At 39.1% G+C, this 13,315-nt stretch overlaps 2 protein-coding genes across 2 annotated transcripts; both read right to left on the minus strand.

Annotated features, from left to right (window-relative positions):
* Positions 1-2,823: 2,823 nt before the first annotated feature.
* LOC148775752 (olfactory receptor 8K1-like) lies at positions 2,824-3,783 on the minus strand. Its single transcript, XM_088843577.1, has one exon. The coding sequence runs from the start codon at positions 3,781-3,783 to the stop codon at positions 2,824-2,826; it is 960 nt and encodes a 319-aa protein (XP_088699703.1).
* Positions 3,784-10,272: 6,489 nt separating this feature from the next.
* Positions 10,273-11,214, minus strand: LOC148775753 (olfactory receptor 8K5-like). The gene has a single exon (XM_088843578.1). It carries the CDS (start codon positions 11,212-11,214, stop codon positions 10,273-10,275), a length of 942 nt encoding a protein of 313 aa, XP_088699704.1.
* Positions 11,215-13,315: the final 2,101 nt, after the last annotated feature.

Consider the following 13,315-nt stretch of genomic DNA (forward strand, 5'->3'; position numbering starts at 1 on the left):
TTTAATTTGTTATATTTTATTTCATTGATTTATTTTAAAAGGTTAATTTTTTTTCTATCTTTATAATGCTAAAATTAATAAATACAATTTGTATATATTTCCAGTGTACAAATATGATATTCTGATATACATGTATAAAAGGTGAAATATTATCATAATTGCCTAATTAACTTATCCATCATCTCACAGGGGTAGTGTTTCTTTTTCTTTTGTGGTAAAACTTTCTTAATAAAGTATATTGCAGTACATTAAAGAAGGGACAAATAAATAAAATACATGGGTCTAAGATAAAGAGACTCTGGTTCATATTTTGATTTAATTCCCCCAAATTTTCACTTTGAATGCTAGACTGAATCAAAATGTCTGGGGTAGTGTTTATAACCTTTTAAAAATCTAAAAATTGTCTATTCAAACAACTAGGGCAACACTAATGTATAAAGAATCTGTTCATTTGCTGTGTGTTAGTCGCTCAGTCATGTCTGACTCTCTGCAACCCTATGGACTGTAGCCCACCAGGCTCCTCTGTCCATGGAAATCTCCAGGCAGGAATACTAGAGTGGATAGCCATTCCTTTCTTCAGGGGATTTTCCCCACCCAGGGTTTGAGCCCAGTTCTCACGCATTGCAGGCAGATTCTCTACCAGGAGCTACCAGGGAAGCCCTGAGTAAGTACAAAACATGGAGCATTTTGTTAGCACGGAGTTCATGCAAAATACTGGGTCTGTGTATACAAGCTGATGAAGAAAGCAAAATATACATGGCGAAAGGTCAGTTAACCCTACAGTGTGTCAGTCGTCTCTAACCTAGGTTATCGTTGCTATGGATTTGAAAAATATTTTTGTCACTTTAGTAAATTAATGTACACGCATGATTCTTCAAGCTAGGTTTCAGCAGTACTTGAATCAAGAACGTTCAGATTACAAGCTGGGTTTAAAAAAAGGCAGAGAAACAAAAGATCAAATTGATTGCCAACGGAAATTCCAGAAAAAAAACATCTATTTATGCTTCATTGATTAACTGAAAGCCTTTGACTGTGTGGATCACAACAAACTGTGGAAAATTTTTAAAGAGAAGATAATGCCAGACCACCTGACCAGTCTCCTTAGAAAGCTGTATGAGATTTAACAAGCAACAGTTAGAACCTTACATGAAACAATTCACTGGATCAACGTTGGGGAAGAAGTACAACAAGGCTGCATATTGTCATCCTCTTTATTTAACTTGTATGCAGAGCACATCACGTTAAACGCCGAGCTGGATGCTACAAGCTGGAATCAAGATTGCTGGGAGAAATATCAACAACCTCAGACAAGATAAGCAGATGACACCACTCTAATGGCAGAAAGCAAAGAAGAACTAAAGAGCGTCTTGATGAGGGTGAAAGATGAGAGTGAAAAAGCTGGTTTAAAACTCAACATTCAAAAAACAAAGATCATGGCATCCAGTCCCATCACTTCATGGCAGCTAGAAGAAAAAGTAGAAACAGTGACAGATTTTCTATCCTTGGGCTCCAAAATCACTGCAGACAGTGACTTCAGCCATGAAATTAAAAGATGTTTTCTCCTTGGAAGAAAAACTATGACAAACCTAGATGGTGTAAAAAAATTTTTTTTGAATAAATAAAATAAAAAGCAAAGACGCCACTTTACTGACAAAGGTCCATATAGTCAAAGCTGTGTTTTTTCCAGGAGTCATATATGGATGTGAGAGTTGGACCATAAAGAAGGCTGAGCACCAAAGAATTGATTCTTTCAGATTGTGGTGCTGGAAAAGATTTTTGAATGTCCCTTGGTCTTCAAGGATATCAAACCAGTCAATCCTAAAGGAAATCAACCCTGAATATTCAGTGGAAGGACTGATCCTGAGGCTGAATCTCCAATACTTTGGCCACCTGATGTGAAGAGCAGACTCAATGGAAAAACCCTGATGCTGGGAAAGATTGAAGACAAAAAGAGAAGAGGGTGGCAGAGGATAGCATTTCTAACTCAATGGACATGAACTTGGGCAAACTCTGGGAGATAGTGAGGGATAGGGTGGTATGGAGTGTGGCAGTCCATGAGTGTCAAAGAGTCAGACTTAGTGACTGAAAAGCAACAACAACAAGAAAATAACCAGATAACTTATTTTTCTTGAATCTGCTAATCCTAAATAAACTTGTTTATCAGGAGACTAGCATAAACCAAACCTAACTATAGCGTGTGACTCTGTCAAGGGAGACTCAGAGTTAGCCAGTAGTCTTCTCATGGTTCTTAATTTAAATATCTTCCAGAATTTACACTGTATCCCTGAGATAGAAAATATTAACTCAATCTGACTGAAACTTTAATTCTGAGAGGCATATTTATTTTCTATATTGCATATGTTCTTGAAATAGCTTGTTCAGTTATAACCATAAACTCATTCACTTTCTTGCCTCTTGTCTAATCTACACATTATTCATGGTTTAATATTCTTTACCTTCAGTACCGTGCCTGCTTTAACATATATATCATTAAGTTTTGGTCCATTGTACTCCATTTTGACTAATAAATACTTTTTTAACGTCTGCAAGTCTGAATTTGACCAAAAATTTGGCATCATTTGCCTTATTTCTAAATAACATAGATTCCAATATGATCTTGAAAACCACTTGAGACTGACTCATCTGACACCATGTTTATTCAGGTGAAGTGGAGCAGAGTCCTGGGAGATATGAAAGGAAGCATTTGATCCTGAAAAAGATGAGAGCAATGTGGTAACACATTTCTATTTTTGATGCTTTCATTGGACTGACAGAGCATTCCACAATGATTTTGGACCCACATCTGCAACTTGTATTAAGATATTAGTTGGGAATTTTGCATCGATTAGTTAGCGTTCTCCTGAAAGCGTCTTTTACTTCTTTGTTCCTTAGACCATAGATCAATGGATTGAGCATAGGGATCACCAGAGTATAAAACACGGAGGCCATTTTATCCACAGCAACAGTATGGTTGGATTTGGGTTGCAGGTACATAAAGAGTAAGGTTCCGTAGAACACAACCACCACTGTCAGATGGCAACTACAGGTGGAGAAGGCTTTGTATCTCCCCTTGGTTGAGTTCATTCTGAGAATGGCCACGAGAATGAACACGTAGGATACAAAAACAATCAAGAGGGAACAGAGCAAATTGCAGCCTGAGAAGATCACGATGATCAATTCTAACTCGTGCGTGTCAGAACAGAGCAGAGATATCAGAGGGACAGAGTCACAGTAAAAGTAACTGATGACATTAGAGCCACAGAAGGACAGTTTAAATAACTTAATGGTGAGAAATAGTGACACGAAGGTGCTGTAGAGGTAGGGAGGAAGTACCAGCCCCCAACACACTTTCTGAGACATGACGACCAGGTAGAGAAGAGGCTTGCAGATGGCTGCATAGCGGTCATAGGCCATCGCTGACAGAATGAAGAGTTCAGTGATAATAAAAATCTCAAAGAACGCCAGTTGGGTGGCACACCAATTGTAGGAAATCGTATTTTTGTGCACCACAAAATTGACCATCATTTTTGGGCCAATGACTGTGGAGTAACCAAGATCAGTAATTGACAAATGTCTAAGGAAAAAGTACATGGGAGTATGTAGCTTGGAATCCAGATGGGTCAGGATAAACATGCCCAGATTTCCTGTCACTGTGACCAAGTAGATAACCAGGAAGATTCCAAAGAGAGGTGCCTGCAGCTCAGGACTGTCTGTGATCCCTGTAAGAACAAATTCAGTCACCGTGTGCATGGCAGTACGATTGTGTTTCTCCATGGGGTCCATCCTGGTTACCTGGGTATAAAATCAATACTTTGTATTTGCAATGTTATCTGTCATCTAGGAGGATTTAATACATGAAATGTGAGTCATTTTCTTTGTCTAAAATTATAAATACAGATTCATCTTCCCATCAGGTCAAGACTGCTGCTACTGCTGCTGCTAAGTCACTTCAGTCGTGTCCGACTCTGTGCGACCCCACCGACGGCAGGCCACTAGACTCCCCCGTCCCTGGGATTCTCCAGGCAAGAACATTGGAGTGGGTTGCCATTTCCTTCTCCAATGCATGAAAGTGAAAAGTGAAAGTGAAGTCGCTCAGTTGTGTCCGACTCTTCGCGACCCCATGGACTGCAGTCCACCAGGTTCCTCCGTCCACAGGATTTTCCAGGCAAGAGTACTGGAGTGGGGTGCCATTGTCTTCTCCGCAGGTCAAGACTACACCTACCTATATTCACATTGCAATATAAGTGCATAATGATCAGCTTTTTAAATTGTTATGTAAGTTCTGATATTAACCTTTTCATTGCTGAGACAATAGATTTCAAGATATACATCTCATGTAAACATATTTCTAGCTAAACACTTAGATAAATAGCTCAGCTGTCCTATCCATGATATTTTCCTTTTAGAAAGCCCTCAATGATATAAGTAACTGCCAGCTTGATTGACCCTACTTTTCCCTTTCTGAATTTTATAATCCCTGCTCTTATGTTTCGGAGAAGGCTATGGCAAGCCACTCCAGTACTCTTGCCTAGAAAATCCCATGGATGGAGCAGCCTGGTAGGCTGCAGTCTGTGGGGTCACTAAGGGTCGGACACGACTGAGCGACTTCACTTTCACTTTTCACTTTCACGGACTGGAGAAGGAAATGGCAACCCACTCCAGTGTTCTTGCCTGGAGAATCCCAGGGACGAGGGAGCCTGGTGGGCTTCCGTCTATGGGGTCACACAGAGTCGGACACGACTCAAGTGACTTAGCAGCAGTAGCAGCAGCTCTTATGTTTTAAATTAACCAATAAAAGTTTAATGTAGGCACCCCAGCCTTGATCACAATAGAGGCAGAGCCATGCTGTCCTCTCATACTCTCATTCTTTCTCTCTTTCTCTCCTTAACCTCTCTGTGTGGCCTTGGGTGTGTCATGTTCCCTCCAGAATGTGAGTAACAAGACTTGGTTTTCAAAGTTACCTGATACTTATTGCTGAGATGCATCTTGCAATCATAAAAGAATCACAAGTGCTCTTCCAGCCACAGCACCGGCTCTGACCAGGGAAATGTCTGTGCAGCTCACCACAATAATAGAGACCACTTGAGTTCCCACTGGCAGTCCTAGTTGATAGAATCACTATCAACAGGCTGAGACCAACACAAAGCACATTCATTGAAACTTTGGGAAATTTTGCTTAAAAGGGACAAGACATTTTGAAATGATTGCTTTGATACAGCTTCTATGGCCTACTTGTTTTTACATGGCCTTTTAAAATATATCAAAAGATCTGTCTATTATATTTAAACTTTTAAAAAATGTTCAGATAATTTTTAAAACAAACATCTACACTCAAACAATAAACCTTATACTATTGACAATTGTCTTATCTGTTCAAAGTTGCAAGGAATAATAAAAAGATTCTCTGTTGGTAGATTGATGAATTATGTGGTAAGTAGAAAACCTGATAATTAAACATCAGTTTCAATGTTTTTCATTTACTATAAGCTCAGCTTGTTTATACAATACAAAATCCAATGCTATAATGTCTTAATTTTCAAATTTTTCTCTTAATATCTTAATCCTCATTTGCCATATTGATTGTTTCTGACAATTGAATCGCCTCTAATGGTCTTCCAATTACACATCCCTCTTCTGAAAAAAAAGGGTTTGATCATTCTGATTATTTATGAATCTGGTTATTTATGGAGATCCATGTAAATAGATCCACTGGAAAGAAGAATGCAAATGAATACAAAGCACTGATAGGGAACTGATAATTTGCCAGAGACTTTGCATGTATTAATTCACACGATCCACACAATAACTCTAGAAACTAAATAGCACAGTTGTCCCTGGTACTTGTGGGGAATTGGTTCCAGCATCCACTGAAGATAACACAATCTACAGATGCTAAAGCCCCATAGTCCACCTTCCCTTTTCCACTGGGCATACTCTATCTGAAGATTTGGCACCATCACTGGTAAACACAGTGGTGTAGGTGCTGAGAAAAAAGAAAAACAAACCTGCATATCAGTGGACCCAGACAGTCCAAAGCGTGTTGTTCACGGGTCAACTATGTGAGCATAATCCATTTACATGTCAAGAGTAAAAGAGCTCAATCAAGGTCACCCAGACAATAACTGGCAGAATTAGGATTCAGATAAAATTAACTTTCTTCAGAATGTATTCTCACAAACATGGCATTCTTCTGTTCTATCATGGTCATCCTGAGCACACAGGCAATGAAAAGTGGAGAAGGGAAGCACCCGGTAAGCAAGGACAGAAAAAGATCCTTGCTAAAATAGATGAGAGAGCTTTAAGTTCATTTGGAAAACTAAGATAGTCTAAATGCATTGCATCAGAGTCCATACAAAAGGTCAGTCCCATACATTAATCTTGTTGATCAGAAAAGTATACTGAAAGGGAAGAAACAGTTTTGCAGAGCATAATGCCTTCAGGATCTTTGGTGATGACTGGGTTTAAGCTGTATGCCCTGAGAAATTTGCAGGCCAGTTTTTTCTCCTTACCTTACTGGAGAATTTGCATTGAGTCTCTACTGTTTTAATCCTCCTTGTCTACTGCAGAATGCTTTTAAGTGTTTTCCTATCCCTTTGAGATGCATTTTGTTAAAATTTTGATCTGATTCAAAGATTTAAAAAAAAAAAAACAACTGAACATAATTACCTTAGGGAGAGTGCCTTGGATATTTGTTAGTTATTCTCCAAATGTCTCAATAGGAAAAGTCAAAAGTATTTCATTCCCTGGTCTAATTAAACAAACTAGCAATATCACTAGACATTGGAAAACATAAATATACTTTTGTCAGCATCTCAAATTGTCAGTTACACAATTTAATGCACATATTAAGCATGTTACATATGCACATAGTGTATGAGTAAATGAAAAATGACTTTGTAGAAAAAGATTATGCAATATTTGATAACACAGCATTCGTTAACCAAGAATGTTTTTGATCGATATAAAATTGTAGGTTGACACAAAACAATGTTTTATGACATATTGTTTCTGCAAAAAGATCAGTGATAACTTTTATTTATCTGTTCATCTTCATCTATATCTTTCATTTCTACGTTATTAATGTTTTATCTTCAGTTTTCGGAAACTTGACATGACTTGCCTTGGTGTAATTTCCTTTCTGTTTATCCTGTTTAGAATTATTTTAGCTCTGTATGTCTTAGGATTATCTTTTATAAAGTTTGGAAAAAATCCCAGCCAATATTTCTCTCTCTGATTTTCAATCATATGTAATCTCTTCTTTCTACTCTCCTACACTTAAATATACAGTATTTAGTTTGCTATTGTTCTACAGATCACTGAAACTATTTTTGTGTTTATTCAGTATTTTAGCTTTTCTCTTTGAGTAACATTATTGTGATGTGTTTAAGTGTAGCCATCATTTCTTTTTCAGTACACAATATGCTGTTATGCTCATTCAATAAATATTTTGTTCCTAAGTTTAGTGTTTTTATTAAATGATTCAGTATATGGAACATATTTATAATATATTTTAAAGTCCTTGCTTGTTAATTATATCTTCACTGACATTTCAGGATCTGTTTTAATTATCTCCTGGGTGGGGGTCACGTGTTCCTGCTTTCACATTTGTCTAGTATTCGTGACTAGATGCTAAATACTGTGAAGAAATACAGAATAATGAGTGCTGCAATTTTCTGTTGTTTTACTAAAAGAATGTTAAATGTTTTAAACAAGGATCAACTAGCTCCTTTCGCGTCTTGTTTTCAAACTATGTGAGTCTAAAAAGGTTCGATGTATGATACAGGATGCTCGGGGCTGGTGCACTGATATGAACCAGAGGGATGATATGGGGAGGGTGGTGGGAGGGGGGTTCAATATGGGGAACACATGTACACCCAGGGTGGATTCATGTCAATGTATGGCAAAACCAATACAATAATGTAAAGTAATTAGCCTCCAATTAAAATAAATAAATTTTAAAAAAGAAAAATAAAGTAGCTTTTATTATACCTCTGAGATCTCTACTGGATGCCCAGGTGTGGAACAAGGATTCCATTCCCTGGCTTTTTGGAACACTGGTGTCTCCCTGTTCTGTGTGATCTCTGGGATTGTTTAGCTCACAACCGCATGATCATTATTTTAACAGACTTGTGGCCTTTCACTGTTCAGTTCAGTTGCTCAGTTGTGTCCAACTCTCTGCTACCCCATGAATCACAGCACACCAGGCCTCCCTGTCCAGCACCAACTCCTGGAGTTCACTCAAACTCATGTCCACAGAGTCGGTGATACCATCCATCCATCTCATTCTCTGTCGTCCCCTTCTCCTCCCGCCCCCAACCTTTCCCAGCATCAGAGTCTTTTCCAGTGAGTCAACTTGTCGCATGAGGTGGCCAAAGTATTGCAGTTTCAGCCTTAGCATCAGTCCTTCCAATGAACACCCAGGATTGATCTCCTTTAGAATGGACTGGTTGGATCTCCTTGCAGTATAAGGGACTCTCAAGAGTCTTCTCCAACACCACAGTTCAAAAGCATCAATTCTTCGGTGATCAGCTTTCTTCACAGTCCAACTCTCACATCCATACATGACCACGGGAAAAACCATAGCCTTGACTAGATGGACCTTGATTGGCAAAGTAATGTCTCTGCTTTTTAATATACTATCTAGGTTGGTCATAACTTTCCTTCCAAGGAGTAAGCGTCTTTTAATTTATGGCTGCAATCAACATCTGCAGTGATTTTGGAGCCCAAAAAAATAAAGTCTGACACCGTTTCCACTGTTTTTCCATCTATTTCCCATGAAGTGATGGGACCAGATGCCATGATCTTTGTTTTCTGAATGTTGAGCTTCAAGCCAACCTTTTCACTCTCCTCTTTCACTTTCATCAAGAGGCTTTTGAGTTCCTCTTCACTTTCTGCCATAAGGGTGGTGTCATCTGCATCTGAGGTTATTGATATTTCTCCCGGCAATCTTGATTCCAGCTTGTGCTTCTTCCAGCCCACCGTTCCTCATGATGTACTCTGCATGTAAGTTAAATAAGAAAGGTGACAATATACAGCCTTGACATACTCCTTTTCCTATTTGGAACCAGTCTGTTGTTCAATGTACAGTTCTGACTGTTGCTTCCTGACCTGCATACAGGTTTCTCAAGAGGCATATCAGGTGGTCTGGGATTCCCATCTTTTTCAGAATTTTCCACAGTTTATTGTGATCCACACAGTCAAAGGCTTTGGCATAGTCAATGAAGCAGAAATAGATGCTTTTCTGGAACTCTCTTGCTTTCTCCATGATCCAGCGGATGTTGGCAATTTGATCTCTGGTGCCTCGGCCTTTTCTAAAACCTGCTTGAATATCTGGGAGTTCACTGTTCACATATTGCTGAAGCCTGACTTGGAGAATTTTGAGCATGACTTTACTAGCGTGTGAGATGAGTGCAATTGTGCGGTAGTTTGAGCATTCTTTGGCATTCCCTTTCTTTGGGATTGGAATGAAGACTGACCTCTTCCAGTCCTGTGGCCACTGCTGAGTTTCCAAATTTGCTGGCATATTGAGTGCAGCCCTTTCACGGCATCATCTTTCAAGATTTGAAATAGCTCAACTGGAATTCCATCACCTCCACTAGCTTTGTTTGTAGTGATGCTTTCTAAGGCCCACTTGACTTCACATCCCAAGATGTCTGGCTCTAGGTCAGTGATCACGTTTTCATGACTATCTTGGTCGTGAAAGCGTTTCAATGTAGGCATGCCCAAATTAGTTTCAGTCACAAATGCAAGGAAATCTTGTAATGTAATTACTTTAAATGAAAATGGATTAAATTTCCCAAAGGTTGAAATGAATAGAATGATTTTTTTTAAATTATGATCCAAATCTCTGCTGTAGGTAAGAGACTCACTCTATCTACACACAGTTGTTTATGTTCAGGAAATCAATGCAAAATGATTGAAAGGACACCTTCCTAGGAAACAAACAAAAAGCTTGGCAGAAACAAGCACATACTTTACTAAGTAGAGTTTAATAAGAGCTTCCTTTGGGATGGATTCAGGGTTCTGTGGAATCATTAAAGAAACACTGAATCAACAGCAAGGAATGTGCGGGAGGGAGGGAGATTTCATTGAGATTTAAAGCATGAAATTTAACTGGACTGAATACAAGGGAAACAGTCTATTTCTCTGTGTATTTTAATGAGCTTTTTCTCTGGAGCCAAGAAGAATGACACATATTTTTTAGAAACATCAGGTGACATATGCCTTAATCATAGTTTATTCAAATATTATTTCTTACTTCATTATTGGATGTTAGATACAAAGTTTGCACTTATTCTTTAAGAACGTTTGGAAGGCATTTTTTACTTCTTTGTTCCTTAAGCTGTAGATGAAGGGGTTAAGCATTGGAATCACTAAAGTATAAAACACAGAGGCTATTTTATCTGTATCAAAGGAGTGCGTGGAGTTGGGCTGCATATACATAAATAGTAGAGACCCGTAGAACACAACCACCACCATCAGATGAGAACCACATGTGGAGAAAGCCTTTTTCCTGCTCTCTGCAGAACGCATTTGAAATACCGCCATCAGGATCAGTATGTAAGACATTAGGATGACCAGGAGGGAAGAGACCAAATTAAGTGCTGAAAACAGGATGATCAACAATTCTATTTCTTGTGCATTTGAGCAGAGCATAAGTAACAAGGGAACATCATCACAGTAGAAATGACTGATGACATTAGAGCCGCAAAAAGTCAGTGTAAAAATCTTAATAGTAAACGTGAGTGCCTGAAAGGTACTGTAGAGGTATGGAACGCCTACCAGCACATGACAGAGTCTCAGGGACATGATAACACTGTACAGCAGAGGGTTACAGATGGCCAAGTAGCGGTCATAGGCCATGGCTGACAAGGTAAAAACTTCACTGATAATGAACGTAAGGAAGAAAGCCAACTGTGTGGCACACACATAATAGGAAATGGTATTTTGATCCACAACAAAATTCACCAGCATCTTGGGGCAAATGACAGTAGAGTTACCAAGATCAGTGAAAGCCAGGTGTTTGATGAAAAAGTGCATAGGTGTGTGCAGCCGGGAATCCACTCGAGTTAAGATGATCACGCCCAGATTTCCCACCACTGTGATTGTGTAGATGATGAGGAAGACCCCAAAAAGGGGAGCCTGAAGCTCAGGCTGCTTTGTGACCCCCATCAGAATGAATTCAGGCAGTGATGATTGATTCTGTTGGTCCATTTAGTCCCGTTAGCTTTTCTGGAAAGAAAGAGACAGGTTAGTTTCCCTGTGATGTCATTTAATTAAGTATAATATTTTTAGAGAGAGTAGATATTTTACTTCATGACAAGGGATAGAAAAGTAATATAATATTTTGAAACTAAAATAAAGGACAGAATCTTCTACTTTCCAAAAAGAGGAAATCATGGGAAATCACATGCACTGTTACTACAGATTAAATAGAGTCAGTGATATTTGGAAAATATCTGTTGATTTGAATTATCATATAGGTATTAACATAGAAATATAGACTTTATTTCATCTATACAAGGATATCACCTTTTTCTTTAGTAGCTTCCAGTTTTATCTGAGAATTCTTTTGGATTTCTCAAATTGCACAGTACAGTATATATTGTACAATTGTACAATACAAAGCATAGCACCATAATTTTTTAAATGTTTCAGGGTTAAGTGCTGCCTTCTGCATTTCATAAAATTTACATGGGCTTCCCTGGTGGCTCAATTGGTAAAGAATCTGCCTGCAATGTAGAAGACCCAGGTTCGATCCCTGGGTGGAGAAGATGCTCTGGAGGAGGAAATGGCACCCCACTCCAGTATTCTAGCCTGGAAAATCCCATGGACAGAGAAGCCTGGCGGGCTACAGTCCATGGGGTCACAAAGAGTCAGAAACAGCGACTAAATCACCAAATAGTAAAAACAATTAGAACTTCCTTTAGCTTAATCCATCTGGATTCCCTTTCTTTCAGTTTCTCCTTCAACAAAATCTGGATCTCTGTAAGCATGACTTTCAATTGGAAGAGTAATTCAAGTTAAAAAATCTCAGTCAGACAAAATATAGGATAGAATTATTTATTTTTTTGGGGGGGTACATGCATCTCTTTCTTTTTATTTCTTTTTGTTTAAATTTATTTATTTTAATTGGAGGCTAATTACTTTACATTATTGTATTGGTTTTGCCATACATTGACATGAATCTGCCCCAGGTGCACATGTGTTTCCCATCTTGAACCACCCTCCCACCTCCCTCCCCATCCCATCCCTTTGGTTAAATTATTTAAAGTAATAGAATGCTCACCTTTAGTCTGAGAAATCCAAATGGGCCAAGGAGGAAACTTCTATCAGGTGAAACTTCTGATATCTGTCAATGAAAAAATTAATCAGTTGACCTAAGAGTTACTTAGAAGATCTTATTTGAACCAGAGAGTTGGACTGTGAAGAAAGCTGATCACTGAAGAATTGATGCTTTTGAACTGTGGTGTTGGAGAAGACTCTTGAGAGTCCCTTGGACTGCAAGGAGGTCCAACCAGTCCATTCTAAAGGAGGTCAGTCCTGGGTGTTCACTGGAAGGACTGATGCTAAAGCTGAAGCTCCAATACTTTTGCCACCTCATGCGAAGAGTTGACTGACTGGAAAAGACTCTGATGCTGGGAGGGATTGGGGGGCAGGAGGAGAAGGGGGCGATAGAGAATGAGATGGCTGGATGGCATCACCGACTCGATGCACATGAGTTTGAGTGAACTGCAGGAGTTGATGATGGACAGGGAGGCCTGGCGTGCTGTGATTCATGGGGTCGCAAAGAGTCGGACACGACTGAGTGACTGAACTGAACTGAAGGATTATAACCCAGAAACAATCTCTCAGAAAATTCTGGAGTTGTTCCATCTTTTGAAGGTCAAAGCATAGTCCAATAATTTTCTGAGATGAAGAGCTGTTCATTGAATGAAGTATTATTGATAGTGTAAACAAACCAGATCTACATGTACAGTTAGTGGTGGGTCAGGGATCATCAAGGTGAGCCCCTTACAAGAAGGAAGGTTATTTCCTAAGGATTTATCTTGCTGATGCTAGGAGAATGTGTCTCTTCGTTGTTGAGTAGATATTTCTGCTGATGGGAGTTTCGGCTGAGGCATAATGGAGATACACAGTGCACGGTAGAGGGCAGAGGATGCCAAAGGAAGAGAAACGAAAGTTATGTACAGAGTTTTCGGACTTGCCTCGGAAGGTTCATTTTCATTTCATCAGAGCTGTCAGAGAGGGGGGAATTCTCTTCTACCATCTTCCTAAGTTCTTTTGGCTGGTTGGTAGGTCTGAGAATTAAATT

The sequence above is a fragment of the Moschus berezovskii genome, chromosome 14 (genome assembly GCF_049115385.1).
Source record: "Moschus berezovskii isolate FMDL1 chromosome 14, NW_MosBer_1.0, whole genome shotgun sequence".
NCBI lineage: Eukaryota > Metazoa > Chordata > Mammalia > Artiodactyla > Moschidae > Moschus > Moschus berezovskii.

Excerpts from the sequence above, each read along its gene's own strand:
- LOC148775752 (XM_088843577.1), bottom strand. The coding sequence starts at position 3,783 with ATGGACCCCATGGAGAAACACAATCGTACTGCCATGCACACGGTGACT.
- LOC148775753 (XM_088843578.1), bottom strand. The coding sequence starts at position 11,214 with ATGGACCAACAGAATCAATCATCACTGCCTGAATTCATTCTGATGGGG.